Source organism: Phaenicophaeus curvirostris, chromosome 29 (assembly GCF_032191515.1).
Source record: "Phaenicophaeus curvirostris isolate KB17595 chromosome 29, BPBGC_Pcur_1.0, whole genome shotgun sequence".
Taxonomy (NCBI): domain Eukaryota; kingdom Metazoa; phylum Chordata; class Aves; order Cuculiformes; family Cuculidae; genus Phaenicophaeus; species Phaenicophaeus curvirostris.
The window spans coordinates 810,465-837,244 of NC_091420.1; the positions used below are offsets into that span (position 1 = coordinate 810,465).

Genomic DNA, 26,780 nt, shown 5'->3' on the forward strand with positions numbered 1-26,780 from the left:
TCCCATCCCATCCCATCCCATCCCATCCCCATCTCCATCTCCATCCCATCCCCATCCCATCCCATCCCATCCCATCCCATCCCATCCCCATTCCATCTCCATCCCATCCCATCTCCATCCCATCCCATCCCATCCCATCCCATCCCATCCCATCCTCATTCCATCTCCATCTCCATCCCATCCTATCCCATCCCAATCCCCTCTCCCCTCTCCCTGTCCGGACCCCTCCAGCCCGCCGGGGGGCGCTCTCCCCTCCCGCGCTCCCCCCTCTCACGCTCTTCTCTCTCTCTCTCTCTCTGTCTCCCTCCCCGCGCGGGGCGGAGCGAGCGGAGCGCGGCCCGCAGGTACCGGGCGGGCGGGGGGCGCTATGGGCTCTATGGGACCCCTCTGGGCTGTATAGGGCCCCTATGGGTTGTATAAGGCCCATGTGGGATGTATGGGGCCCCTATGGGTTGTGTGGGGCCCGCTACGGGGTGTATGGGGCCACTATGGGGTATATAAGGGGCTATGGAGTGTACAGGGCCCCTGAGCGGTGAATAGGGACCCTGTGGGGTGAATGGGGCCCCTATGGGGTGTATGAGGCCCCTTTGGGGTGTATGAGGCCCCTATGGGATGTATGGAGCCCCTATGGGGTATATATAGGGGGCCATGGAGTGTACAGGGCCGGCTGTGGGGTGTACAGGGCCCTGTGGGGTGTATAGAGGCCCTGTGGAGTGTATAGCGTACCCCATAGGGTATATGTGGTTCCCCCATAGAGTATATAGAGCCTCTGTGGGGTGTATAGGGGGCCATGGAGTGTGTAGGGCTGGCTATGGGGTGTATAGGGTCCCTGTGAGGTGTATGGGGCTCCCATAGCATATATGTGGCCCCCCATAGGGTGTTTGGGGCCCTTGTGGGGTGTATAGGGGGCTATGGAGTGTGTAGGGCTGGCTATAGGGTGTATAGGGTCCCTGTGAGGTGTATGGGGCCGGCTATGGGGTGTATGGTGCCACTATGGGGTGAATGGGGCCGGCTATGGGGTGTACAGGGCCCTGTGGGGTGTATAGAGACCCTGTGGAGTGTATAGGGTCCCCCATAGGGTGTATGGGGCCCTTGTGGGGTGTATAGGGGGCCATGGAGTGTGTAGGGCTGGCTATGGGGTGTACAGGGCCCCTGTGAGGTGTATGGGGCCGGCTATGGAGTGTGTAAGGGCCGTATGAGGTGTATAGGGCCCCTATGGGGTGCATGGGGCTGGCTATAGGGTTCCTGGGGCTACCTATGGGGTACATAAGGCCTCTCATAAGGTGTATAGGGGCCCCTATGGGGTATATAGGGCTGGCTGTAGGTTATATAGGGTTCTGTTATAGGGTGTATAGGTCTGGCTATGGGGTATGTAGCCGCTCTCTAGAGTATATAGGGCAGGCTATGGGGTATATAGGACCAGCTGTGGGGTATATAGAGCCTCACATAAGGTATAGAAGGCAGGCCGTGGGGTATATAGGACCAGCTGTGGGGCATATAGAGCCTCACATAAGGTATAGAAGGCAGGCTATGGGGTATATAGGGCACTCCGTAGAGTTTATAGGGCCGCCTGTGGGGTATATAGGGCCCCCCATAGGGTATAGAGAGCAGGCAGTGGGGTGTATACGGCCCCCTGTGAGGTGCATAGGGCCAACTGTAGGGTATACAGCACCCCTATAGGGTGCACAGGGCTCTCTATGGGGTATGTAGGGCTATCTCTGAGGTATATAGGGCGGGCTATGGGGTATGAGGGCAGGCAGGGAGCTGGGTCTCGGGCTTCATGGGGCAGGGGCTGTGGGGGCTGTGCTGCCTGGGCCCCTGGGGCCGCGTCCCGCCCCCCGGCTGGGGCACCGGGGGCAATTCCCACCCCCTGCCGCCCCCTTCTGCCTTTGGTTCATGGGGGGCAAAGCCCCCCTTCTCCCCCAATCCTCCTCCGTGGGGCTGGGGGGTCCCGGGGTCCCCAGTGGGGGGACAAGGACGTGCTTTGGCTGCTCGGTGCCCGCGCTGTGGCCAGCACAGAGGGTGCTGGCACCGCCCCAGCAGGATGCGACCCTCTGGCTGAAGGGGATGTGGAGCCACCACGAGGTCCCAGGTTGGGGATGGGTTTTCCACCCCCCACGCTGTCCCACGAGGGGGTTGACGGCCGCGGGGGTGTGACACGGGCCTCGTCGCCTGCTTCCTTCCCCTTTCCACCCCTCCCTGCGCAGCTCGCCGGTGGCCTCCGTGGACCCTTCGTGTGGCACCCGGGCAAGCTGGGGGTGCTGGGGACGTGGAGGGGGAACCTGGGGGGCAGAGGGGCTGGTTGTGGGGCAGAGGTGCAGCTTACGAGCCGGGGGGCTGCGCCGCAGGGTGGGGGTCGCTGACCATGGGGTGCCCTCCCGCAGCCGTTGGGGTCGGGGTCCCCATCGTGTCCCCCCCACCCCGTGCTTCGCAGCGTGACCGGAAACCTCCTCCCTTCCCGTCCCCGGCGCTTTCGCTCCGTCAGCTGCGCCGTGGGGCACCCCACGCTGCCAAGGCTTTCCGGGGCAGGGTTGCGGTGTCGCTCACCTCGTCGTCGTGTTGTCGTCCCTTCCTCTTCCCCAGATGCCGTGAGCCATGGCGGACGAGAAGCCCCCGCAGCTGGTGGACTACTTTGTGGTGGCCGGACTGACGGACACGTCGCGGCCGCTGGAGGACGAGAGCCAGCAGCACCGCCCGGCCCGGCCCAGCGAACCCATCACCGACGTGGCCGTCATCATCCGCTCGCAGGGCGAGGAGGTGCCCCACGGCTTCACCTGCATCGAAACCACCACCTCCGGCCACCCCGTGGACCTCAACGCCGGGCTCCTCAACAACCCCCAGATGTTCATCTGCTACAAACGGGGCCGCGACAAACCACCCCTCATCGAACTGGGGTGAGTCCCGGCGCTGGGCGGGGGGACACGGGAGCTCCTGGGGTGTCCCCTGACCCCTCGTCTTCCCCCAGGGTGCACTACGAGGGCAAGGACCGCCCGAAGCCGGGCTACAAGGTCCTGGACACGACGCCCTACAGCCGCTCGGCCAACCTCAACTCCGGAGGGCCCGGCCACCAGCGCACCTTCCTGACCTATCGGCGCGCGGCCGAGCCCCACGGCCACAACACGCTGGGGGTCACGGACATCTGCCTCGTCATGCCCAGCAAGGGCGAGAGCACGCCCCACACCTTCTGCAGGGTGGACAAGAACCTCAACACCAGCATGGTGGGTGCCAGGGCCCCCCTTCTGCCCCCTCTGGGGTGGCCTCACCTCCGTGGGGCCTGTGCTGATGGCCTCTCCGCTCTCTCCTTGCAGTGGGGCCCTGCGCTCTTCCTGTGCTACAAGATCGCCATGGCCAAGGCCAACACGCTGGTCTACGAAGCAGGTGGGGGCTCTTGGCACAACCTGGGGGGTCAAAACGCTGGGTGAGCCTTGCTAGGGTGCTGGGCACCCACCGCCCTGCTCCGTCCCTCCCTGCCTCAGCTGGATGGGGGAAATCATGGAATCGTTGAGGCTGGAAAAGCTCTTCCAGTCCAACTGCCAGCCCAACCCCACCGTGGGACTGACCCCTGTCCCCAAGTGCCACGGCCACTCGGTTTGTGAAGCCCTCCAGGGACAGGGACGCCCCCAGTGCCCTGGGCGGCCTCTGCCAGGGCTTCCCCACCCTGTTGGTGAAAACATTGGAAACAATGTTCCCGATATCCAAACCAACTCTTCCCTGGCACAACTTGAGGCCAGTTCCTCTCATCCCATCCCTTGTTCCTTGGGAGCAGAGCCCGATCACCACCTGGCTCCAACCTCCTTTCTGGAGCTGCACAGAGCGATGAGGTCTCCCCTCACCCTCCTCCAGACTAAACAGCCCCAGGTCCCTCACTGCTCCCCCAACCCCTGTTCTCCAGCCCCTTCCCAGCTCTGTTCTCTTCTCTGGATGTGGCTCCAACCCCTCAATGTCTTTCTTGGAGTGAGGCGCCCAGAACTGAACCCAGGATTTGAGGATTTGAGTCTAGGGGGACGATCCCATCCCTGCTCCTGCTGGCCACCCCACGGCTGCTCCAAGCCAGGATGCTGGTGGCCACCTTGCCCCCCTCGCCCCCCTGGGTCACTGCTGGCCTGCGTTCAGCACCCCAGGGCCTTTTCCGTGCCGCTCTTCCCTGAGCCAGGAGCGCGGCGCGGGGTGGTTGTGGCCCCAGGGCAGGACCCGGCACTGAGCTGCGTTGAACCAGATGATAAGGTGAGGCTTGTCCTTGTGTCCGTCTGTCCATCCAGGGCTGCTGGACCGTTACCCCGAGCAGGACAGCGAGTCTTTCCCGCTGCCGGAGTCGGTGCCCGTCTTCTGCCTGCCCATGGGAGCCACCATCGAGAGCTGGCCGGCCGACACCAAGTACCCGCTGCCCGTCTTCTCCACCTTCGTGCTGACCGGTGCCTCGGGTGACAAGGCAGGACGGGGCAGGACGGGCTGGGCTGGGCCGGGGTGGAGAAACGGTGTCGGTTTGGGGTTGTCCCACCCTGATTGCCCGTCCCACGCAGGTCTACGGGGCGGCTATTCAGTTCCACGAGGCGTTTCCACGGGAGCGGCTGTCGGAGAAGCAGAGCCTGCGCCTGGGGTTGCTCAGCGTGGTGGACCGACGGCCCGTGGGCGGCCGCTCGCTGCAGACCCGCAAGAGCATCTGCGTCCTCTCCCACTGGCCCTTCTTCGACGTCTTCCGCAAGTTCCTCATGTTTATCTACCGCTACTCCATCTCGGGGCCCCACGTGCTGCCCCTCGAGACGTGAGCAATGGGCTGGGGGGCGGTTTGAAGGGGAGAGGGGGCATCCCTCTCCGTCTCCCCCTGCCAACCGGCCCCTCCACCCGCAGGCACATCTCCCACTTCATGCACAACGTCCCCTTCCCGTCCCCGCAGCGGCCGCGCATCCTGGTCCAGGTGAGTCACCCGGTGTCCCTCCACACTGTCCCCGTTCCCTTGCTGGCTCCCCCTCAGCCCAGCGCATCTCCGTGTCCCCTCAGATGTCCCCGTACGACAACCTGCTGCTGTGCCGGCCCGTGTCCTCCCCGCTGCCGCTCAGGTAGGGACGGCTGCGGGTTGTTTGGGCCCCGCGCACCCGTGGGAGGGGGACACGGGGCGGCTGAGTGACGTCCCCCCCCGCAGCGGCGCCAGCTTCCTGACGCTGCTGCAGAACCTGGGCCCCGACAACGCGGTGGCCCTGCTGGTGGCCGTGCTGACTGAGCAGAAGCTGCTCATCCACTCCCTGCGTCCCGACGTCCTGACCAGCGTGGGCGAAGCCCTGGTGGCGGTGAGTGCCGGGGAGGGGACGGTGCTGGGCCGGGAGAAGGGGGGGACGCGCCGCGGGGCTGGGGACTCCTGGCCCGTGGCGCTGGGGACCTCCAGCCCGCAGTGCTGACCGCCCGTGTCCTGTCCCCAGATGATCTTCCCCCTGCGCTGGCAGTGCCCCTACATCCCGCTGTGCCCGCTGGCGCTGGCTGACGTGCTGTGTGCCCCCGTGCCCTTCATTGTAGGCATCCACTCCAGCTACTTCGACCTCTACGAGCCCCCCAGGGACGTCATCTTCGTCGATCTGGACACCAACACCATCTTCCAGTGAGTGACCCTCAATTCTTCTCCGATGGGGGGGGGGCTTCGCCCAGCGAGTGCTGCCCGGACGGGTGCTGGGGGTCTGCGGCCGCTCTCCCCTCGTCCCTTTGTGCCCCGCAGGAGCGAGGAACGCAAGCTGCTGTCCCCGCGCTCCCTGCCCCGCCGGCCCTGCAAGGTGCTGCTGGCCACGCTGCACAACCTCTCCCAGCAGCTGGATGAGAGTGAGTGAGGGTCGAGGGGGGTCCCCGCCGCCGCCTGCGCCCCCCACCCTGATTTTCCCCGCCTTGTTTTCGCAGTGTACAGTGCGCCGGGGGAGGAGGCGACGCTGGAGCTGCTGCTGAGCGACGCGGAGGCGGCGCGGGGCCGGAGGGCGCAGCTGGAGCTGGAGGCGCGGGCGGCTTTTCTGCGCTTCATGGCCTGCACCCTACGCGGTTACCGCTCCTTCCTGCGCCCCATCGACCCCGCGCCCGCCCCGGCCGGCCGCGACGCCGGCAGCCTCTTCGCCCTGCAAGGTAGGGTGGATGGAGAGGAAAAGGGGGCGATAGGAGGGGCTCGACTGGATTTAACGCCCCCCATCCTGTCCCCGCAGGGTTCCTCAAGTCCCGGGAGCGGGCGTACCACCGCTTCTACGGGCAGCTGCTGCGCACCCAGCTCTTCACCCAGTTCATCGAGGACTGCTCCTTCGCCAGCGACCGCGAGCCCTGCCTCGAGTTCTTTGACACCTGCGTGGATAAGGTGGGTCCCGCAAGCCCCACGCTGCGTCCCTGGGGCCCCGTCCCCTGCTGGTGACACCTTGTGTCCCTGGAGCCCCGTCCCCCAGTGATGCCCCATCTTCCTGTGTCCATATCTCCTCCAATGGTATCCTACATCCCTGCGTCCCTGTGCCCCCCGTGACACCCCTCTGTCCCTGTGACACCCCATATCTCTGTCTCCCTCTCTCCTTCGTGACACCCCACGACCCTGTGTCTCTGTCCTCCTGTGACACCCCATGTCCCTGTCTCCGTCTCTCCCTCGTGACACCCCACGTCCCTGTGTCTCTGTCCCCCTGTGACACCCCATGTCCCCGTCTCCCTCTCTCCCTCATGACACCCCACGTCCCTGTGTCTCTGTCCCCCTGTGACACTCCTGTGCCCCCATGACACCCCATATCTCTGTGTCCTTGTGCCCCCCATGACACCCCACATGCCTATGTCCCTGTCCCCCCGTGACACCCCGCGTGCCTGTGTCCCTGTCCCTCCATGACATCCCGGTCTCCCTCTCTCCCTCGTGACACCTCACGTCCCTGTGTCTCTGTCCCCCTGTGACACCCCATGTCCCTGTCCCCCCTGTGACACTCCTGTGCCCCCATGACACCCCATATCTCTGTGTCCCTGTGCCCCCCATGACACCCCACATGCCTATGTCCCTGTCCCCCCATGACACCCCGTGTGCCTGTGTCCCTGTTCCTCCATGACATCCCTGTGTCCCTGTCTCTCTCGTGACACCCCACGTCCCTGTGCCCCCGCGTCCCTGGTGACGCCCTGTGTCCCGCTCCAGGTGCAGGCGGATCTGGAGAAGCCGGAGGACGCTCCGCTGATGGAGCTGGACGACGCGCGCGGTGGGGAGCACACGGTCTTCATCACGCCCCCCGAGCAGCCGGCGGGGCCCGATGGCGGCGAGCTGCCTGCGCTGTACCGGTGAGACCCCCCGCCCCGGCCCCACCGCCCTGCGTCACGGCATCACGGAATCACTGAGGCTGGAAAAGCCCTCGGAGCTCTTCCCGTCCAACCTCCAGCCCAGCCCCACCAGGGGACCGAACCCTGACCCCGAGTGCCACAGCCACATGGTTTGTGATCCCCTCCAGGGATGGGGATGGTCCCCCTGCCCTGGGCAGCCTCTGCCAGGGCCTGAGAACCCGTTTCATGAGGGAATCTTTCCCAGTATCCAATCTAACCCTGCCCTGGCACAACTTGAGGCCGGTTCCTCTCATCCCATCCCTTGCTCCTTGGGAGCAGAGCCCGACCCCTGCCTGGCTCCAACCTCCTTCCCAGGAGCTGCACAGAGCGATGAGGTCTCCCCTCAGCCTCCTCTTCTCCAGACTAAACAGCCCCAGAGCCCTCACTGCTCCCCCAACCCCTGTTCTCCAGCCCCTTCCCAGCTCTGTTCCCTTCTCGGGACGCGGCTTCAGCCCCTCAAGGTCTTTCTTGGAGTGAGGGGCCCAGAACTGAACCCAGGATTCAAGGATTTGAGTCCAGGGGGATGATCCTGTCCCTGCTCCTTCTGGCCACCCCATGGCTGCTCCGAGCCAGGATGCTGGTGGCCTTCTTGGCCACCTCCTACGAGGTCCTGCGCAAGATGGAATCTGGTGGCCTTCTTGGCCACCTGGGCTACTGCTGGCTCGTGTTCAGCTGCTGTCGCCTGGCACCCCCAGGTCCTTTCCCACAGGGTCCCCTCAGACCCCAAGGGCCCCTCAGACCCCAGGCTCCCCTCAGACCCCAGCGTCCCTCACACCCCAGGCTCCCCTCAAACAGCCTCTGCTCCCCCAGCTATGACGGGTTCCCCACGCTGCGCCCGGAGCTGCTGGAGCCGCCGCGGGACCCGCTGGTGGCCCAGCTGTGCCAGGCCCGGAGCAGCGCCCCGAGCAGCCCGGCCCCGCGCAGGACCAAGCAGGTGAGCGCGGCCGGCGGTGCTGTGAGTTAGCCAGGCCTCAGCAAGGACAGTTCAGCGAGTGTTGCGGGGCGCTGGCTGCTCCTCTAGCTCCCTCCTCTTCCTCCCCTCAACGCCAGGAGATGAAGGTGGCCCAGCGTGTGGCCCAGAAGTATTCCTCAGTGCCCGACATGTGGGCCAAGTGCCTACTGGGGCACTGCTATGGGCTCTGGTTCCTCTACCTGCCCACCCACGTCCGCGCCGCCCCCGCCAAGCTGCGGGCACTCCAGCTGGCCTACGAGGTCCTGCGCAAGATGGAAGCTCACAAGGTGGTGTTGCCGGATGAGGTAGGTGGCGTTTGAAGCCGAGGGCCTCGCCGGGGGAGGACTGTGGCCACCGCTGATGGCTCGTGGTTGCCCCGGCAGGTCTGTTACCGCATCCTGATGCAGCTCTGCGGGCAGTACGGCGAGCCGGTGCTGTCGGTGCGGGTGCTGCTGGAGATGAAGCGCGCCGGCATCGTGCCCAACACCATCACCTACGGCTACTACAACAAGGTGACGGGGGGGACGCGCAGGCTGGGGGCTACTGGGGGGTGGTCCTGACCGGTTCCTAACCCTTCTCCCCACCCCTCGCAGGCCGTGCTGGAGAGCAAGTGGCCGGCGGGCACCCAGAGCGGACGGCTGCGCTGGGCCAAGCTCCGCAACGTGGTGCTGGGGGCCGCCCAGTTCCGGCAGCCCCTGCGGCAGCGGGAACACCGCGCTGCCGCTGCCGCCGCCGCCTCGGCAGGTAGGTGGGGGCGTGGGGGGCGTCGGGGAGCTGCTCTCACCCCGCTGACAGCCCCCCCGGCCCCTCCCGCAGGCGGCCGAGCGTCCCCCGTGCCCCGACCCAGCCTGCAGCGGCAGACGACCTGGGCCGGGCGCAGCCTGCGGGACCCCCCTCCGGCCCCCCGCCTGGTGAAGAGCGGCAGCCTCAGTTTCCCCGGCGGCGCCCAGGGCGAGGGGGGCCGGGGGGGGCCGGCGGAGCCCCCAGCTTCCCGGCCTCCGCCTCTCCCCGCGGCGCCAGACCCGCTGCCGCCCCGTTTGCGGGGTCCCCCCGGCTCGGCCGACGGGAGCCTCTCGGACATCAGCTTCGCCACGGACGAGAGCGACCGAGCGGATGAGGGGCCGGCGGCCAGCACGCCGCGGCGAGGGCTGGCGGCCAAGCTGCAGCAGCTGCTGTCCCCCGGCAAGCGGCCCTCGCTCCGCTTGGCCGCCAGCGCTGAGCTCCCCGCTGGCTCCTGGGAGGCCGCCGGCCCACGGCGTGGCTCCGAGCAGCGCGAGGGGGAACCTCCGCCACGGCGCAGCCCCGTCGAGACCCTGCTGCGCCCACGGGAGCGCCCGGAATCCACTGCCTCCGAGGTAGCCGGCTGCTCCCTGGGGCTTGGGGCCGCCTGTCCGTCTGTCTGTCCGTCTGTGCTGACAGCCTCTGTGTCCCCACAGAGCTCGGTCTCGCTGGGCAGCGAGCTGGACCTGTCGGACACGTCGGTGGGCAGCGCCAGCGTTCCCAAGTCCTCCGAGCCCCCCGCCGACGGCGCAGCCGGGCAGGAGCCGCCAGCAGTGGAGGTGATGGGGGGTCTCGTGGAGGGGAGGGGCGTCCTGTGGAGGCAACAGGACTTCTCTTGGGGTGAGGAGGCCCCATGGATGTGAGGGGGATCTCACGGATGTGAGGGGCATCACGTGGAGGTGATGGGGATCTCATGGAGGTGAGGGGGGTCCCGGCCCATCACAGCCCCCTGGCACCCGCCAGCTCTGACGGTGCCGGTGCTGCCACAGGTCCTGCTGTCGAGCTGCTCGCGGTGCCAGGGCTGCAGTGCGCTGGTGTACGACGAGGAGGTGATGGCTGGCTGGACCTCCGATGACTCCAACCTCAACACCACCTGCCCCTTCTGTGGCCGCTCCTTCGTCCCCTTCCTCAGCATCGAGATCCAGGACTTCCAGCAGCCCCCCAGGTGGGACCCCGTGCACCCCTGTCCTCTGGGAGAAACCCTCATGTTCCCTTTCCTCCCTGATGTCCCCATGTCCCTCTGCTTCTGCTGGTGTCCCCTGTCCTCTCATCCTTTGAGGAAAATTCCCAATATCCCCGTGTCCCCAATGTCCCCAACATCCTTCTTTGCTCTCCCTCAGCGTCCCACATCCTTTCATGATAGGAATGGTTGGACTCGATGATCCTGGGGTTCTTTTCCAACCTAATGATTCTGTGATTCATCCTCTGGGAGAAGACCTCAATGTCCCACATCCACTCTGGTGTTCCTGGTGTCTCTTGGCTTCCCACTGATGTCCCCCATCCTCTGGGAGAAGACCCCAGTGTCCCCCACCCTCCCTGATGCCTCCAAACCTCCTCTGTTATCCACCACTTTCCCCATGCTGTGGGAGAAGACCCCAATGCCCCCCATCCACTGCAGTGTTCCTGGTGTCCCTAAAGCCCCTCATTCCTTTCCCCTGGTGTCTCCCGTCTTACCATTCTCTGGGAGAAGATCCCAATGATGTCACCCTCCCTGATGTCTCCCACCCTCCCTGATGTCCCCAACCCCGCTTTTTGCCACCTGCGGCTTTCCCCATCCTCCAGGTGAGCTCCCCGCATCCTCCCTGGTGATTTCTAGTTCCATAACCCCCTTTTTCGCCGCGCAGCTCTGCCGAGGACGGCTCCCTCGCGCCTCCCGGCCCGCAGGGCCCGGTGCTCAGCGACCGCCGCCACTGCCTGGCGCTGGACGACGCCGAACCGGAGCTCTGCAACGGATACCCGCAGGCGGCGGTACGGCGACGCGGAGCGGGGTGGCAACCATCCCGACGAGGCTAGTGGCCCAACGGTGTGTCCCGCAGGTCCCGCGGCGGTCGGAGCGGGTGGCGTTCGCTTACCTGAGCCCGTTGGTCCTACGGAAAGAGCTGGAAAGCTTGGTGGAGAACGAAGGTGGGGAGTTCCTGGCGCAACCGGAGCTGGTGGACAGCCACCCCATCATCTACTGGAACCTCGTCTGGTACTTCCAGCGCCTGGGGCTGCCCAGCAACCTCCCTCGCCTGCTCCTGGGCTCCCAACACGTTGCCCCAGCCCCACAGGTGAGGCAGGGGGCAGCGGGGATGGGGATTTGGGGGGCCACCAGCATGGTTCCCACCTGCCCCTCCCGCAGGCGCAGCCCCCCGAGCCGCCCTCGGTGCGCGTGCGGCTGCTGTGGGACGTCCTGGTGCCCGAGCCCGACAGCTGCCCCCCACTTTACGTCCTCTGGCGGCTTCACAGTGAGTGTGGGGGGAGGGGAGGTGGGGACGAGGGGCAGGGGGGACGGTGCTGAGCCCCCCCCTTGTTCCATCCCGGTCCCCAGGTAACGTCCCCACGCGCCTGCGGTCCTGGCGGCCCCACGGCCACCCCTTCTCGCTGGCCTTCCTGGAGGCCGTGCTGAGCCACGTGGGGCTGAGCGAGGTGCACAAAGCCATCGCCCTCTTCCTCGAGACGCTGGCAGCTCCGGGTGCCCCCCAACACCTGCAGAGGTAGGGGATCCCCCCCCTCCCCAGGAATCCCCTGTCGCCACCACGCTGCCCCCCCACCTCACTTCTCTGCCTCCCCACCTCACTTCTCTGCCTCCCCAGGAGCATCTACCGGGAAATCCTCTTCCTCACGCTGGCGGCGCTGGGCAGGGACCACATGGATATCGGTACGGAGAGGGCTGGGGGCTCCCTTGGTGGTGCTGCTAGGATTGGGGGGCTCCCTGGTAGTTCTGATGGCACTGCCGCCCCCCCCAGCAGCGCTGATGGGATTCGGGGGCTCCCGTGGTAGTTCTGATGGGATTGGGGAGGCCCATGGCAGCACTGATGGGGTTGGAGGTCTCTCTGGTGTCACTGACAGGTCTGGGGGTTCCCTCTGGTGTCAGCGACGGGTCTGGGGGTCCCCTCTGGTGTCACTGATGGGTTTGTGGGTCCCCTCTGGTGTCACTGACGGGTCTGGGGTCCCCTCCGGTGTCATTGATGGGTCTGGGGGTCTCCTCTGGTGTCACTGATGGGTCTGGGGGTCCCCTCTGGTGTTACTGATGGGTTTGTGGGTCCCCTCTGGTGTCACTGACGGGTCTGGGGGTCCCGTCTGGTGTTACTGACAGGTCTGGGGGTCCCCTCTGGTGTCAGTGACAGGTCTGAGGGTCCCTCTAGTGTCACTGATGGGTCTGGGGGTCCCCTCTGGTGGCTCTGACGGGGTTTTGGGGCTGTCCCCCCCGCCCCAGCCGCCTTCGACAAGAAGTACAAGTCCGCCTACACCAAACTAGCGGGGAGCCTGGGCAAGGAGGAGCTGCGGCGGCGCCGGGCGCAGCCCCCCAGCTCCAAAGCCATCGACTGCCGCAAGAGCTTCGGGGCCACCCTCGAGTGCTAGAGACGGCCCCCCCGGGGACAGAGGGGGGGGTCCCAGGCTGACCTCTCTGCCCCCCCCAGCTCACCGTGGGTTTTTATCTCAGTATTAATATATTTTTATTTATTTATCCCCCCCACCCCAACCACCTCCTCGCTTCTGCTGGGTGCCAGGATGGCTTGGGGGGGGGTGGGTGCTGTGTGCACCCCCTGCCCTGTCCCCCACACCCTGGGGGGCTTAGGTGGGGTCAGGAGGGTTCGAGGGTCTCAGGGGAGAGTTGGGGTTCGGAGGAGGGGGTTGGGGGTTCAGGGGAGTTGGGGGCTGCCCCCCCCCTCCCCTCGCACTGTGCAATAGGAGCCCCCCCCGCCCCAGGGGGGTCTGTAAATAAAAGCCGCTGCAGTATTTTATCTGCTGCTTCCCCAGGCGCCTGCTTGGAGGGGAGTTTGGGGCAGAGGGGGACACCCTGGGGGGGTCAGCGGGGCTGCCGTCGGGAGGAGGGGAGAATGTGGGGTGTCAGTGTGATTTGGGGCAGCCCCGAGGAGCAGGGTTGGGGTGCTGGGGGACGGGAAGCTCAATGTGAGCCACAACAGGTGCTCCCAGCCCAGAAACCACCGGTGTCCTGGGGTGCAGCCAGAGCTATGGGACCAGCAGGTGATGGAGGGAGGGGATTCTCTGTTCAGCTCTGGAGTCCTCAGCACAGGGAGGACCTGGAGCTGTTGGAGCGAGGCCAGAGGAGGCCACGGAGATGATGTGAGGGCTGGAGGACCTCCTGTACGAGGACAGGCTGGGAGAGTTGGGGTTGTTCAGCCTGCAGAAGAGATGGAAGACCTTAAAGCAGCTTCCAGTGCTGAAAGGGGCCCTGGGAAAGCTGGGGAGGGGTTGTTGATCAGGGACAGGATGAGGGGAATGGTTTTGAGCTGCAAGAGGGATGATTGAAATGGGATCTTCATAGAATCACAGAACCACCAGGTTGGAAAAGACCCACTGGATCATGGAGTCCAACCATTCCCATCAATCGCTAACCCATGTCCCTCAGCGCCTCGTCCCACCAGTCTTTTAAACCCCTCCAGGGAAGGGGACTCAATCCCCTCCCTGGGCAGCCTCTGCCACTGCCCAATCACCCTTTCTGTGAAATATTTTTTCCTGCTGTCCAGCCTGACCCTCCCCTGGTGGAGCTTGAGGCCATTCCCTCTCGTCCTGTCCCCTGGCCCTTGGGAGAAGAGCCCAGCTCCCTCCTCTCCACAACCTCCTCTCAGGGAGTTGCAGAGAGCAATGAGGTCTCCCCTCAGCCTCCTCTTCCCCAGCCTAAACACCCCCAGCTCTCTCAGCCGCTCCTCGTAAGGCCTGGTGTTAGGGAGAATTATTTTGCTGTGAGGGTGGGGAGGCCCTGGCCCAGGTTGCCCAGAGCAGGGGTGGCTGCCCCATCCCTGGAGGGGTTCCAGGCCAGGTTGGATGGGGCTTGGAGCCCCCGGTGCAGTGGGAGGTGTCCCTGCCCGGGGCACGGGTGGCACTGACGGGCTGGGAGGTCCCTTCCCACCCAAGCCCAGACCCGTAGCCCCGCCGCCATCTTGGCGCTGCGGCGGCGCCCTCCCCGCTGCCGGCTCCCCCGCGGGGCCCGGGGGGAGGGGGTGTCTGTGTGTGTGTTTAGGGCCCGTCCGGTACCGCCCCCCCATCCCCGCGGCCACGTGCGAACCGGTACCGGGCGCCACGTGGTGCGCGCGCCGGGCGGCTACGGCGGCCGCTCTGGGTCCAAATTCCCCGCAGCGAGCGGCGCTTTGCGGGGCGGGGTTGGAGGGGAGGGGGGGCTTGGCCCGGCGGCCCCGCGCGCGGCCGGCAGTACCCGGATGTCCAGGCTCACGGCCCCATTAAGGGCTCCCCGCGGGGCCGCTGCGCGCTTTCCCCATTGGCGGAGCCGCGCGCCAGTTCCCGCGCGCGCCGGCCAATCAGAGCCGCGAGGCGGGCGCGCCCGGGCTGGGACGCGGCTCCGATTGGTTGAGCCGCTCGCCCGTCCCCGCCCCCTCCCCCCCCGCCGGCCAATGGGAGCGGCGGCCGCGGCCGGGGGGGCGGGGCCGGGCGGCGCGCGGCGCTGCCCAATCAGCGCCATTGTTTGTGGTGGTGCCGGCTGCGCTCGGCGGCGGCCGCGGCCGCGTCTGCTCCGCCCGCCCGGCCCGGCCCGGCCACAGGCCCCCCCGGCCCCCCCCGAGCCAGGTGAGGCCGCGGGGAGCGGGACCCCGGAACCCCCCGGGGGGGGGCGTGGAGGGGGCGCCGGTACTGCGGGCTTGTGTGCTGAGGGGGAGGTGGTGTGGTTCTTTGGCGGGGGGGGCTCGTGATTTGAAGGGGGGGGTCGTGATTTGAGGGGGAGGGCTCGTGATTTGAGGAGGGGGCTCGTGATTTGAGGGGGAGGGCTCGTGATTTGAGGGGGGGGCTCGTGATTTGAGGGGGGGGCTCGTGATTTGGGGGGGGCTCGTGGTTTGAGAGGAGGGGGCTCGTGGTTTGAGGGGGGGTCGTGATTTGAGGGGGGGGCTCGTGATATGAGGGGCGGGCTCGTGGTTTGAGAGGAGGGGGCTCGTGGTTTGAGATGGGAGCTCGTGATTTGAGAGGAGGGGGCTCCTGATTTGAGATGGGGGGGGCTCCTGATTTGAGATGGGGGGGGCTCCTGATTTGAGATGGGGGGGCTCGTGATTTGAGAGGAGGGGGCTCGTGATTTGAGAGGAGGGGGCTCGTGATTTGAGAGGAGGGGGCTCCTGATTTGAGATGGGGGGCTTGTGATTTGGTGAGGACCTTGTGGTTTGGGGGGGTTGTGTTGGGGGGCAGCAGCAGCAGGGATTTGGGGGGTCAGAGGTTTGGGATTTGGGGGGCACGGGCTGTAGGATGGGGGGAGTGCCTTGATTTGGGGGCAGCCGCAGGGATTTGGGAGCACCAGCAGGGATTTGGAGGGGCTCTGGAGGCAGGATGCAGAGTGGAGAGAATTTGAGGGGGCAGGAGCTGTAAGGCGGGGGGGGGGGGCACCTATATTTGGGGTGTTTGTGTTTTGGGGTGTCGGTATTGGGGGCAGCAGCAGGGGTTGGGGGGCTCTGCTGGCAGGAGGCAGAGCTCAGGGGGTTTGGGTGGCAGGGGTGGGGGCTGTAGGATGAGGGGGTGTCTATTTGGGGGCACTGCCAGGGATTCTGGGGGGCCCTGATAGCAGGAGGCAAAGTCCAAGGGATTGGGGGGGACAGGGGCTGTAGGATGAGGGTTTTTCTGTATTTGGGGCAGCGCTGGGGGTTTTGGGGGGGCTCTACTGGCAGGAGGCAGAGTGCAGGGATTTGGGGGGGCAAGAGGTGTAGGATGGGAGGGGTGCCTCTATTTGGGGGCAGCACCAGGGGTTTTGGGGGGCTCTGCTGGCAGGAGGCAGAGCTTAGGGTTTTGAGGGGCAGAGTGTAGGGATCTGGGGGGTTAGGGGTGGGGATTTGAGGGGGTAGAGGCTGAGGGGTTTTGGGGTGCCTGTGTTTGGGGGCAGCATTAGGGGTTGGGGAGCTCTGGTCACAGGAGGCAGAGACAAGGGGATTTTTGGGGCTGGAATGCAGGGATTTGGGGGGAAGAGGGTGGGGTGTCTGGGGGGGGTCACAGGCTGAGGGTTGGGAGGTGTCTGTATGTGGGGACAGTGCCAGGAGTTTTGGGGGAGGCCCAGGGGATTGGGGGGGGGGCAGAATGTAGGGATTTGGGGGGGCGGAGGTGAGGAGGGGGTTGTGGCAGCAGAGCTCAGAGCTTGGGGGGGGGCAGCGCAGAGCCCCGGGGTTCTGAGCTGCCACTGTACGGTGCGGGGGTTTTGGGGGGACTACGGAGACCAATGAATTTAGGGGGGCAGGAGCCAGCCCAGCCCTCAGGAAGGGGTGGGGATGCCCTACGGAAAAACGGGGTGTTGGCTGCTCCTCATGGGCTGGGGGGCCGGGGGTGGATCCTGGGCCGGCTGCCTCCTGCGAACGGGGAGCAGGGGGGGAGCAGCCGCCTCTTGGTGCACTTGGGGGGCAGCGAGGGGTCCCCTCCATCCTCGGCGTTGGGGCTGGGATGGGAAACCTCTCTGTGATGGGGGGCTTGGGGCTGGCTGCTCCCCCCATCACCCAGGGGGGCACCCGCTTTGTTCCCTCCTCTTCTGCTGGTGTGTGGGAGCGATTCCCCCCTTTTCCTTCTGCGATTCCCCCCTTTTCCTTCTGCGATTCCCATTTTCCTTGTGCCATTCCTGTTGCCATCGCGGCGTTTCCCAGCTCCCCTGTTACGGAGGCGATGGAAGCAAGCGATCGCCTGCCCATATCTCGCTCTGTGCCGGTTGGGAATCCAGATTTTCAGCTCTGCAGGATTCTCCCTCCTTTCTCCACTCCCCCTGCTCCATCTTTTCCCGATGCCGCTTCCCCACGTCAAATCCAGGAGGGGGGCAGCCAGGAAAACTTCCACATCTCTGCTTTACCGTGGAGCAAGAGAGTCCTGCGGCTGCCGGCTGCTCCCATGTGGGCAGCCCTGCCTGCACCCCTTTTTCCTGGGGGGATCAGAGTCGTGGGGGATGAAAACCCCGCTTTTGGGAAGGCGCAGCCCCTTCCCGCTTGGCATTTGGGAATCTGGGTGACACCGTTCCTCTCCCTTTTGCTCGAATTCCCAAAAATAAGCGTGTTCGAGGTGTTTAAGCGGCTCTGCCTTCCCCTCGGTGCCTGGAGAAGAGAAGGGGCTGTGTGATGGCGGGGGTGCTGTGCCAGGAGGAGGAGGGTAGCTGGAAGCAAGGAGGAAGAGCGACAGCATATGGATGCGATCGGATCGATTTGCTTTAGCTGCTTTGCCGTCCTCGCCTTCTGTTTGCTGAAATCACCCCCAAAAAGGGGTGGGTTTTTTTTTTATTTGAGGCTGCCTTGGCTGCTGACAGGCGGGGGGAGGAGGGGGGGATCGGAGCCCTTGGGAGCGGCATCCTTCTGGAAGAAGGTGTGGGAGGTTTTGACTCCGATTTCGTGGTGTTCTTGAGTGGGGGTTGGGGAAGGATCGCAACAACGAACGGTTTGAGAGCCGGGGGGGCCTGTTTATAAGGATTGTGCGCCGTTGGCTGCCGGCAGCGGATCAATCTTGTGCCATCTCTGCGGGAAGCTGTGTCCCAGCTGGCCAGGTGTGCCAGGAGAGACCCCGAAACGCAGGCGCTCTGCTCCAGCGCATCGGGGAGCTGTCCCCGAGTCCTGGGAGAGACCCCAAATGTGAGTGTTTTGCTCCAGCACCTCACTGGGTTCAAAACACCACGTGGGGAGTTGTGTCTGAACGGTCCAGGTGTGTTGGGAGAGCCCCCAAAATGTAGGTGCTCTGCTCCGGTGCATCGGGGAGCCGTGTCCGAGTGGCCCAAGCGTGCTGGGAGAGACCCCCAAAACACGAACGCTCTGCTCTGGTGCATCACTGGCTTCGAAATGTTGTGTGGGGAGCCGTGTCCAAGCTGTCCAGGTGTGCCAGGAGAGACCCCCAAAACGCAAGCACTCCGCTCCGGGGCATCCCTGGGTTCGGAACACCCCGCGGGTAGCCGTGTCCGAGTGGTCCAGGTGTGCTGGGAAAGCCCCCAAAATGCAAGCGCTTTGTTCCTATGCGTCACTGGATTCAAAACGCCCTGCAGGGAGCTGGGTCTGAGTGTCCAGGGGTGCTGGGAGAGCCCCCCAACGTGCAGGTGCTGGGCTCAGAACGCCCCACAGGGCTCTGTTGCCAAGAACAGGCGCAGTTTCAGCTCGTGTGGGCACTGGGGAGCTCGGTGCTACTGGGCTGAAACGTGGCCTCCAGCGTGTTTGTACCTTATCCAAAATGGGCTCCGGGTCCCCTTGGGTTGTGGGGATCCCCCTGCCTCGTGCGATGCGGGAGCCTGCCTGGAATTTGTTGCATCCCTAATTCTCCTGGGCGCATCGAAGCCGCTGATCGCCTGGTGGTGGGAAATGGTGATAAAAAAAAACCCAAACCAAACCATTTTTGGGGCTGGTGACCTGGTTTCCAAGCCATTAAGATCTTCGGCATGAGGTGCGAGCGTCGCTTTGGCACTTTTCCTGATCACGAGGCCGCGTGAAACCGAATGTGACGTGTGGCTGACAGGGAGCATCCATCTTTGCAGCGCTGTGGTTTGCCCGTGCCGAGAGTCGCCTGGCTTCCTCCTCTGACTCTGCTCGGAGCATCCCGGGCCCTGCCGTGCTCCAGGCTGCTCCAGCGCAGCTCTGGGTACAGCTGCCTCCTTCCAAGCGGCTCTGGGTGGGGAGAGCAGGAATATCTTCTCAGCAGAGTTAATTAAACTCAAGATGCTCTTGAAAGCATCTTTTCTGCCAGTGTTTTCTTCCAAGGGAGCAGTGCGGGGTGTGGGATTGACCGCTCGGAAGATGCAATGGAATTTAAATGCGAGGAGCTCCCCGGATTCGTTCACTGAGCCGTTTTCAGCAGTCTTTCCAGCATTTAAGGAAAAAACGTTACTGAGGGTTTTTTTTTTCTTTATTTCCCTGTTAACTGATAATTCTCCATGTTTTGTGCTTCTTTCCCCTCTACAAACGCTCATGGGGTGCTGGGCTGCGGCCACTTTGTGCCCCCTTTCTGGAGCTAGCTCCGCAGATCCCACCTTGGAATGAGTCCCGTTGCTCCAAACCATCGTAGGGATCGCCGATTCTTAAACCGTTTTGGTAAGAACAAGACCTAAGGATGTAGGGAAAAAATAGATATTCCTGTTTTCCCAACCCAGTATGTTACCCCGCAGAAAATGGACTTCTATTCCTTAAAGGAGGGTCTGGTTCAGCAAAGCTGCAGATGCGCAAACGCTGAAGGCACAGCTCTGCCTGCGCAAGAGCGAACTGTTTCTGGTTAGAAACCAAGAGAGATCGGCCATAAATCTGATCCCCGTGCTCAGCCGTCCACCTCGCGCGCAGGGGTTCAGCCTATCAGGCAGTGCCACATGCCGCTGCGGATTTACAGTGTCGGATCGACTGCTGGAAGATAGAAAAGAAACTTTTACATGGAGCCGCCATGCCGAGACCTCGCCGGTGCTTCTGCGTGGGCACGTTGAGCACAGAGGCGGCTTGGGATCCGTTTGCTTCTGGAGCTCCTCAGTGCCCCAAACGATCCCTCTGTGGAGAGCTGTGGGTTTGGGTTTTACCTGGAAACTCATGGATTCCTGCTCCTCAACCTCGAGGTGGTTTCGAGGAGCCGGTTATGGATGGCAGGGGTTGCATTTACTGTGACTTTTTTGTGGCATTAGGTTATTTAAACCCGTGGAATAATATCACATTGTTCCGTAACTCAGTTCGCAGCATCCCGGAGCGATGCTCCAAGCGACGGGGCCTGGGAAATGAGGAGTCGTGATGGGAAGCGAGATGTCACAATGGGTGCCTCTTTCTCCCCTTCACCGTTCTGGATAGGCCTCAAGTCCTTTCTCTGGATTGGTTCTGGTATTTTGGGTGATCTAGCTATTTAGAAAAGCCATCACCAGTATTCTCCGCCTCGGGGGTGCTTCCTTCAGGAGGCTTCCCTGGAAAAGCGAGGAGCTGTGCTCACTCACATCCCAGCGGACCGTCTGCCCGGGAAGAGGCTCATTCTGCTGTGGTGCAGGCTTGCTGTGAGGGCTGGAGCTGAAACACTTATCTGGGTCATTCAAAAGAGAGATGTCTGAACCTTTTTTTCCCCTCCTTAAAGAGCGTTTGTCTGGAATTGGGACTTTTCTGAGTGCAGGGTCCTTGTTCCACAGCTCAGACAGCCTGGCCTGTGCACGCTCTGCTGGTGCGGTTGGGGTGAGTGACTGCTTTTTCACGGTGAAGACACCGATCCTGGAGCTGCACCTTCTATCCAGAAACGCTGGAAGGTTTTTACTGCTGGGCTTTGCTCTCCTGGATCCAGCCTCCTGCTCCACATTCTCGCTTTTGATGGATTTGGAAATGGGGCCAGGAGCAGCAAAGCTTTGCAGCAGGAGTGATGCCGGTGGCCCATGGATGTGCGGTGCTTATTGTTTTCTTGCTTTTCTTGTTAAGTTTAGAAATAGATGGACATAAAGTTGAGCTGACCTTAAAATGGAGCTGCTATTTGGTGACTTTCCAGCTCTCTGGAGCAGTTTGGGCTGATGGTGACTTTCCTCCATCCCTGAGCATCGCAGCCAAGCACAGCATTCCGAGCTCCCCTGCTCTTTTCTGGAGCTCCAGCTAAACTGGAACCCAGCACCAGATATCACTGTGTTCATGCCGAGGATGCAAGCTGTGGTGCCTGGATCCAGTGATGGATGTGGCTCTGCTTTGGTGGAGCTGCAGGGAGGAGCCAGAGCAGGGCCTGGGGGTTTGGACATCACCAGTCCTGTGCTTGAGCTGGGCAGCTACTTTATCTCATTCCTGTTTCCTTGGAGGGACTCCTCGCTCTTTACTCTCTTTCCCTCAGGTGCCCAGAATCTTAAAGAATGCCATTAGGACTTTTTTTTTTTTTTTATGGAATCAAGAAAAACTCGAATGGTTTTAGAGTTCTTTTGCTGTTTTTCCCCATGTAACTGAGGGGGTGAGCTCTGTCTGATGCATACAAGGGCAAGGATCTCCCTCTGCTTTAACAGCTCTACTTCCAAAAAAACAAAGTTGTGTTTTCCAGTAGTGCTGGGGTCCGTTTGCTGTGTTACTGCCCTGAGGTGCGGAGGCTTCCCAGATGGGACCAATCCATTCCCTCCCATCTCCTCACAGACTTATCCCGTGCAAAACCAGAGTGGGTGATGACTGGGTTGGACGTTTTTAGGTTCATCAAGCACCTCATTGTGTGCACAGGTGCTTGGAAAGCTTGTCCCCACCTGTGCGAAGTGAGTTGAGAAGGGGCTGCAGCTCTGGGATTTGTTTATTTCTTCTTTATTTCTTCTTTATTTCTTCTTTATTTCTTCACTGGCACAGTGAAGATTCTGGGATCCGGAAGGATGCTCCTCTGCCCTCATGGAACCAGGCAGGGCTTGGAAGTGAGGGCTGCCTCCAGTCTACCATCGGGATGCTGAAATCGGACAATTTCAGGCTTCAGCCCCAAAATAGGCACTCAGACCTGAGCAGTGGCACCCTCCATCCAGCAAAATCCTGTTAAGCCATCCCAGCACGTTCGTGGCTCCGCCCGAGGTGGTACCACCTGCCTGGAAATACCTGCTGCCACCACGAAGCCGGAAAACTTTGATTAAGGATGAAACAAAATGGATGTGGCTTTGCGGGACCGATGTGCAATGGTCGTGTCGAGGCTCTGTGGAAAAAAAAGCCCCGAGGCTCTTTATAGACTCCTCCGCCTCGGTCTTCTGTCTAATTTTAGAGAGGAGGCTTGGAAGCGCCTCTCCTCACGCCCTCCAAATTCCAAATGCCCGTGCTGGTCTTCAGAAGGATTTCAGGCGTATTCTGGATGCTGTCATCACAAATAACTGGGTAATAGTCTATGTCCGAAGGGGGAAGTTGCAAAACTCGTAACGATCCAAAGTTCAGTGTTATCCTGCTTTCCTCAACGCAGTCTTTGCTGGAACTGAGAGCCAGCAAGGGGCAGGGACCCCTCCCACTGGATCAGGGGCTCCAAGCCCCATCCAACCTGGCCTTGAACCCCTCCAGGGATGGGGCAGCCACCACTGCCCTGAGCAACCAGTTCCCGTGCCTCCAAGGATGCTGGTTGGATTTGCGAGATGCGTTAGAGGCACCACTGAGGTGGCGATGGAAAGCAAAAGCCTGGGAGGTTCTTGGCTTGGGCTGAAATGAGTTGTGTCTCCTCCTGTCAGCGCAACGGGGGAGGAGGAAAGGTCCTGTTGTGCCCGGAGGGTCTGCCCTGAGCCGTGTGTTTCCTCCCATTTATTGATGTTCATCACAGCGGTTCTTTTCCTGCATGGGTTTTTCCTGCCTAGTTTTTAAGGGCAAACCTCGCTGCTGTGGAGTGAGGGTGGCCGGTGCGTATGCTCTCCCGATGCCGTGCCCGGGTGCCTTTGGGGCTCGGTGCAGCTGTGCAGGGACCAGGCGGTACTAAGAATAAAACACCTTGTGGCCGAGTGCCCTTTGCTTCAGTGGAAGAGTTAAAAATGCCTTAAAATACCTTAAACCGCCCCATTCTGGATCTGGTACTAGCTGCTGCTGGACTTGGGCTTCTGGATCATATTGTAGTGACCCTGCGCACAAACCAGTAAGTGTATTTTTCCAGAATATCCTGGATTTAGGCTTCTTTTTCACTGAATCTCAGAAAATGAATGCGAGAATCCCGTTTCTTTGGGATTAGACCCAACCCAAGCCCATCTGTCGCCTCAGGAAGGGAGTGCCACTGCTCACCGCCTGGTTTCCATCACCAGGCCCGCAGCTTTAGGTGATGCCTGGTCCGTGCCTGGGAGCAGAGCAGCTTCCATACACAAAAACATCACCTTTAAATGCTTCTCTTCCATTCCGGTTGGATAATGGAACCTAAAAGTGGATCTTTAACACCAAACCTGCATCACGATAAATACTCTCAGGGAACAGAAACCCTTGGGCATGTGGTGTCTCAAAGTGTTTGCCTCTCCCAGTTCTAAATCTTTCCCAGCCTGATGTTGTGGTCTCAGGTGGCCAATGTGACTGTGGGGAGTGGGAGAGCACTTCTTCCCAAGGCAGAGGGGTCCCACGGAGCAAGCTATGGAACTGGGATTTTGGAGGAAAGAGGCTGGACCTCCCCCTTCTGTGAGCTCATGTGTCGGTATCAGGGGTTTTATCCCTCTTCTGCTGAGCCCAGATGCCTTTGGTCGTGTCTCTACCAGCAAGGAAACAGATGGAAGCGTGGTTCTTCAAGCCAGGAAGGAGGATGTATCCTGAAATGCCTCTCATCGGAGGCTGAATCCAGCTCTTTTCCCCCAGGCTCTTCACCCTGGTGAAACACTGTGGGGTGTAAGCACCTCCAGCTCCTCCGATCCATGGAAGAAGCCTTCTCATCCACATCCCAGCATGAAGCTCCGCAAAGCCAATGTGCGAGATCTCGCTCTGCGCCGCCCCGGCATCGCATCCTCTCTTGGAGGAGTATGGGAGACGTGAAAGGAGACAGATAACCCGGAATCCTCCTGCCGATGAGTTTAACAGTCGCTTGTCTCGTTTCTTCCCTTTTCCCGCCTGCCTAACACAGTTTGTAGGAGAAGAAAGATAATTCGCTTTAATGAATTATAAACCTTGTTTCACTGCAGTGGGTCCTCATTTCTCCTTTCGTCTACAGCAGAGTCACTGTTTGAGTCGAACGAAATTAACTTAATCCCTGGAAAGACAAAAGAACTGAAACTCCTGGCTGCTGAGTGGAGCTGAGGGAGGGAGCGGGCAGGACATTATCTTGAAGGCCCCATATGCTTTGCCAATCATAATGTTTTGGGGTTGCTTTTTGTAATCTAGAGTTTTACATTTAAACACTTTGCCATTTGAAAATGGTTCTTTTTATGTATATAGATATATTTATATTTGTTTTCCCAGCCAGTGGCTGAGCGCTCTGTGCGTGTATCCAGAAAGTTAATGGAACTCTGCGGCGTCTTTCCAAACATCTACAGACACGGTCGCTCCGTCTGCCCTCTGGCAGCTGCCGTTGTGGTGAGGGACTGGGGTACCAAATGGAAAAGCCGTTCATCCGTCGTGCTGCGGCCTGCTAGGGAATGTTACGGTTTATGCTGTGAAGGATTGGTTGAGGTTGGGTTGCTGGCTTGATTTGGTGAAGGTCTTCACCGGGGCTTGGGCAGCTGCAAACCTGGGGAGCATCAGGAAAACCAGACTTCAGCTGGAAACCCACGCACCATCTGAGCTGCTCTCAGTTCAAATCCTTTTGGTGGTGGTTTGTAGCGATGCCGGTGTGGAGATGCTGCTTCTGTCTCTGGAAGGAAGCTCTCTCTTCCTCCAGCACTCGTATGGAGGCCCCACGTAGCCTGTCTCTCCTCTGTGATCTGTTTTGTCTGGAGTTTGCAGTTAGAATCATGGAATTGTGGAATAGTTTGGGTAGGACGGGACCTCACAGCCTATCCAGTCCCACCCCGGCCATGGGCAGGGACACCTCCCACTGCATCAGGGGCTCCAAGCCCCATCCAGCCTGGCCTGGAACCCCTCCAGGGATGGGGCGGCCACCCCTGCTCTGGGCAACCTGGGCCAGGGCCTCCCCACCGTTACAGCCAAGGTGATGCTCTTCAGGGTTTTTAGCTTTAAAAGGGAATTTTTAGGGAAAGGAAATCCATTGGAAAGGTGCAGACTTTCAAAGAGTTTCAGAATGGTTGCTTGGTTGGAGTTGCTTGTTGTTGAGTCCAAACCTAATGAGTTTTCCCCTTCTGTGGGTCACTCGTTAACTTGCTTCTTATTCCAGTGCCTGATCCTGGTTTAATCTTGAAGATGGGACAGTTTTAAACACCTGTGAGTGCGACGCGGGTCTGATTTGCTGTTCTGATAGATTCTTGTTTCAGTCCCTGCACTGATGCCAACAAACGCGCTCCTGCCTAGAGGAGAGCAGCACTTCAGTGTGTGCAGTTGGAGTCTCTGCTCTTGGTTCAAAGGCACCAGTTTAACGCAACGCTGTGTGTTCGGTAGCTCTGGAACAACTCGTGTCTGCTGGAACAGGGGAAAGGTGCTGATATACTGGTTTTTAAAGGAATGGCGTTAACGGGAGATCAGATCCTGAATTCCTTTAGCAAAACCAGTTTAAAATACCCTCCCTTTCAGGCTCGGCTATATTTAGTTGGAGTGTTTGGCTGAGATTGGGATAAATTGAAGGACTAGTGGGTTGGGAAGCTTTGTGAGCGACCAGGGGTGCCTTAACACAAACCACTGGGCGGTTTCGGGTGTTTCTTGCGTGTGCTGAGCCTGTTTTCTTGATGACTCTCAAGTGGTTGGACCACCAGCAGCCCTTGGCTCTTCACTTTCTCTTCCCCCTTGGCTTTTGGTGGGATCTTGCTCTCATTTTTACGCTGATTGTAGTCACTTTGCTCTCCTTTAGTTTCTGCTCTGAGATATGTGGACTCAATAGTGCTGCTTGGTAGTGAAACAGCCAGACTGGGAAGTCAGCAGCTGCTGGACGCGGTCAGATTCCCGCGCCTCATGGTGAGGATGGAGATAGGGCTGCTATCCGTTCACTTCCCAGTGGGATGGCACTGGGATGGAAGCTTGATATTGCAGCTGGTTGGTGGGCTCTTGACATTGCTCTGTTAGAATTGCCATGGACACTAGCCAGCAGTGGCCCAGGTGGCCAAGAAGGCCACCAGCATCCTGGCTTGGATCAGCCATGGGGTGGCCAGCAGCAGCAGGGATGGGATCATCCCGAGGCCACACCTCAAATCCTGGGTTCAGTTTGGGCCGCTCACTCCAAGAAAGACTTTGAGGGGCTGGAGCGCGTCTGGGGAAGGGAGCGGAACTGGGGAAGGGGCTGGAAGGACCCTCCCTGCCACCTTCATGCTGGGTTTTGGGGGTCTTGTGGGCTCAACCTTGTTACCAGCCTGTGCTTTTACACCCTCCCTCTCCTCTCCTCTTACCCCATTTTCCTGGATGATTAAATGTGATGGATTTGTTGCTTGTGCCCAGTGGTGGGAGCATTTCTAAATGTTATTGCTTGTTTCGGGGTTGTGTGGCTTCCTGGGCCGTGGTGGGTGGTGGTGGGACCGTGGGCCCTGCTGTGTGGTGATGAGCTCTGGGCCGCGGCACTTGACGGTTGGGTCTCGGCCGTGGTGCACGGTGATGGGCTCTGGGCTGGCATGAGGTGGTCGGCTCATGGGCTGAACCTCACCCTGCTGGTTTTCTCCCCGCACTACGTCAGTCCTTTAACAAGTTTATACTTCAAACCTTCCAAATGAGGTATGAGGCCAGGCTGGGAGAGTTGGGGTTGTTCAGCCTGGAGAAGAGAAGGCTTCAGGGAGACCTTAGAGCAACTTCCAGTGGTGAAAGGGGCTCCAGGAAAGGTGGGGAGGGCCTCTGGATCAGGGAGTGCAGGGAGAGGATGGGGAGAAAGGGTTTGGAGCTGCAAGAGGGGAGTTTGAGATGAGATCTTAGGGAGAAATGTTTATCTGTGAGGGCAGGGAGGCCCTGGCCCAGGCTGCCCAGAGCAGCAGTGGCTGCCCCATCCCTGGAGATGTTGAAGGCCGGGTTGGATGGGGCTTGGAGCCCCTGATGCAGTGGGAGGTGTCCCTGCCCATTAGAACTGGATGATTTTTAAGTTCCCTTCCAACCTAACTCGTTCTGTGATTCCATTCTATGATTAAATATTTCATCCCAATACATTAACTCTAGGCGATCGCATCCTA

The 26,780-nt window shown here is 61.3% G+C and overlaps 2 protein-coding genes across 2 annotated transcripts in view; both read left to right on the forward strand.

Moving 5' to 3' along the window:
• The first annotated feature begins 314 nt into the window (after positions 1-314).
• DENND4B (DENN domain containing 4B) lies at positions 315-12,978 on the forward strand. Its single transcript, XM_069878615.1, has 27 exons — positions 315-344; positions 2,584-2,894; positions 2,966-3,218; positions 3,309-3,378; positions 4,260-4,429; positions 4,521-4,762; positions 4,849-4,915; positions 4,999-5,057; positions 5,141-5,285; positions 5,415-5,590; positions 5,705-5,805; positions 5,881-6,096; positions 6,174-6,319; positions 7,121-7,260; positions 8,110-8,233; positions 8,350-8,556; positions 8,635-8,763; positions 8,845-8,995; positions 9,068-9,606; positions 9,688-9,810; positions 10,021-10,196; positions 10,876-10,999; positions 11,068-11,301; positions 11,373-11,478; positions 11,562-11,727; positions 11,827-11,891; positions 12,450-12,978. The coding sequence occupies exons 2-27, from the start codon at positions 2,596-2,598 to the stop codon at positions 12,593-12,595; spliced, it is 4,374 nt and encodes a 1,457-aa protein (XP_069734716.1). The 5' UTR covers positions 315-344; positions 2,584-2,595; the 3' UTR covers positions 12,596-12,978.
• A 1,724-nt stretch (positions 12,979-14,702) lies between these two features.
• The window catches only part of GATAD2B (GATA zinc finger domain containing 2B), a 45,652-nt gene continuing 33,574 nt past the window's right edge, over positions 14,703-26,780 (forward strand). Inside the window, exon 1 of the mRNA XM_069878652.1 lies at positions 14,703-14,779. The gene's annotated coding sequence lies outside the window, so the exon portion shown is untranslated. The remainder of the gene's footprint in view (positions 14,780-26,780) is intronic.

Excerpts from the sequence above, each read along its gene's own strand:
- DENND4B (XM_069878615.1), top strand. The coding sequence starts at position 2,596 with ATGGCGGACGAGAAGCCCCCGCAGCTGGTGGACTACTTTGTGGTGGCC. Across the intron at positions 5,058-5,140 it reads TCCTCCCCGCTGCCGCTCAG|CGGCGCCAGCTTCCTGACGC; the intron begins GTAGGGACGGCT and ends CCCCCCCCGCAG. Across the intron at positions 6,097-6,173 it reads CAGCCTCTTCGCCCTGCAAG|GGTTCCTCAAGTCCCGGGAG; the intron begins GTAGGGTGGATG and ends CTGTCCCCGCAG.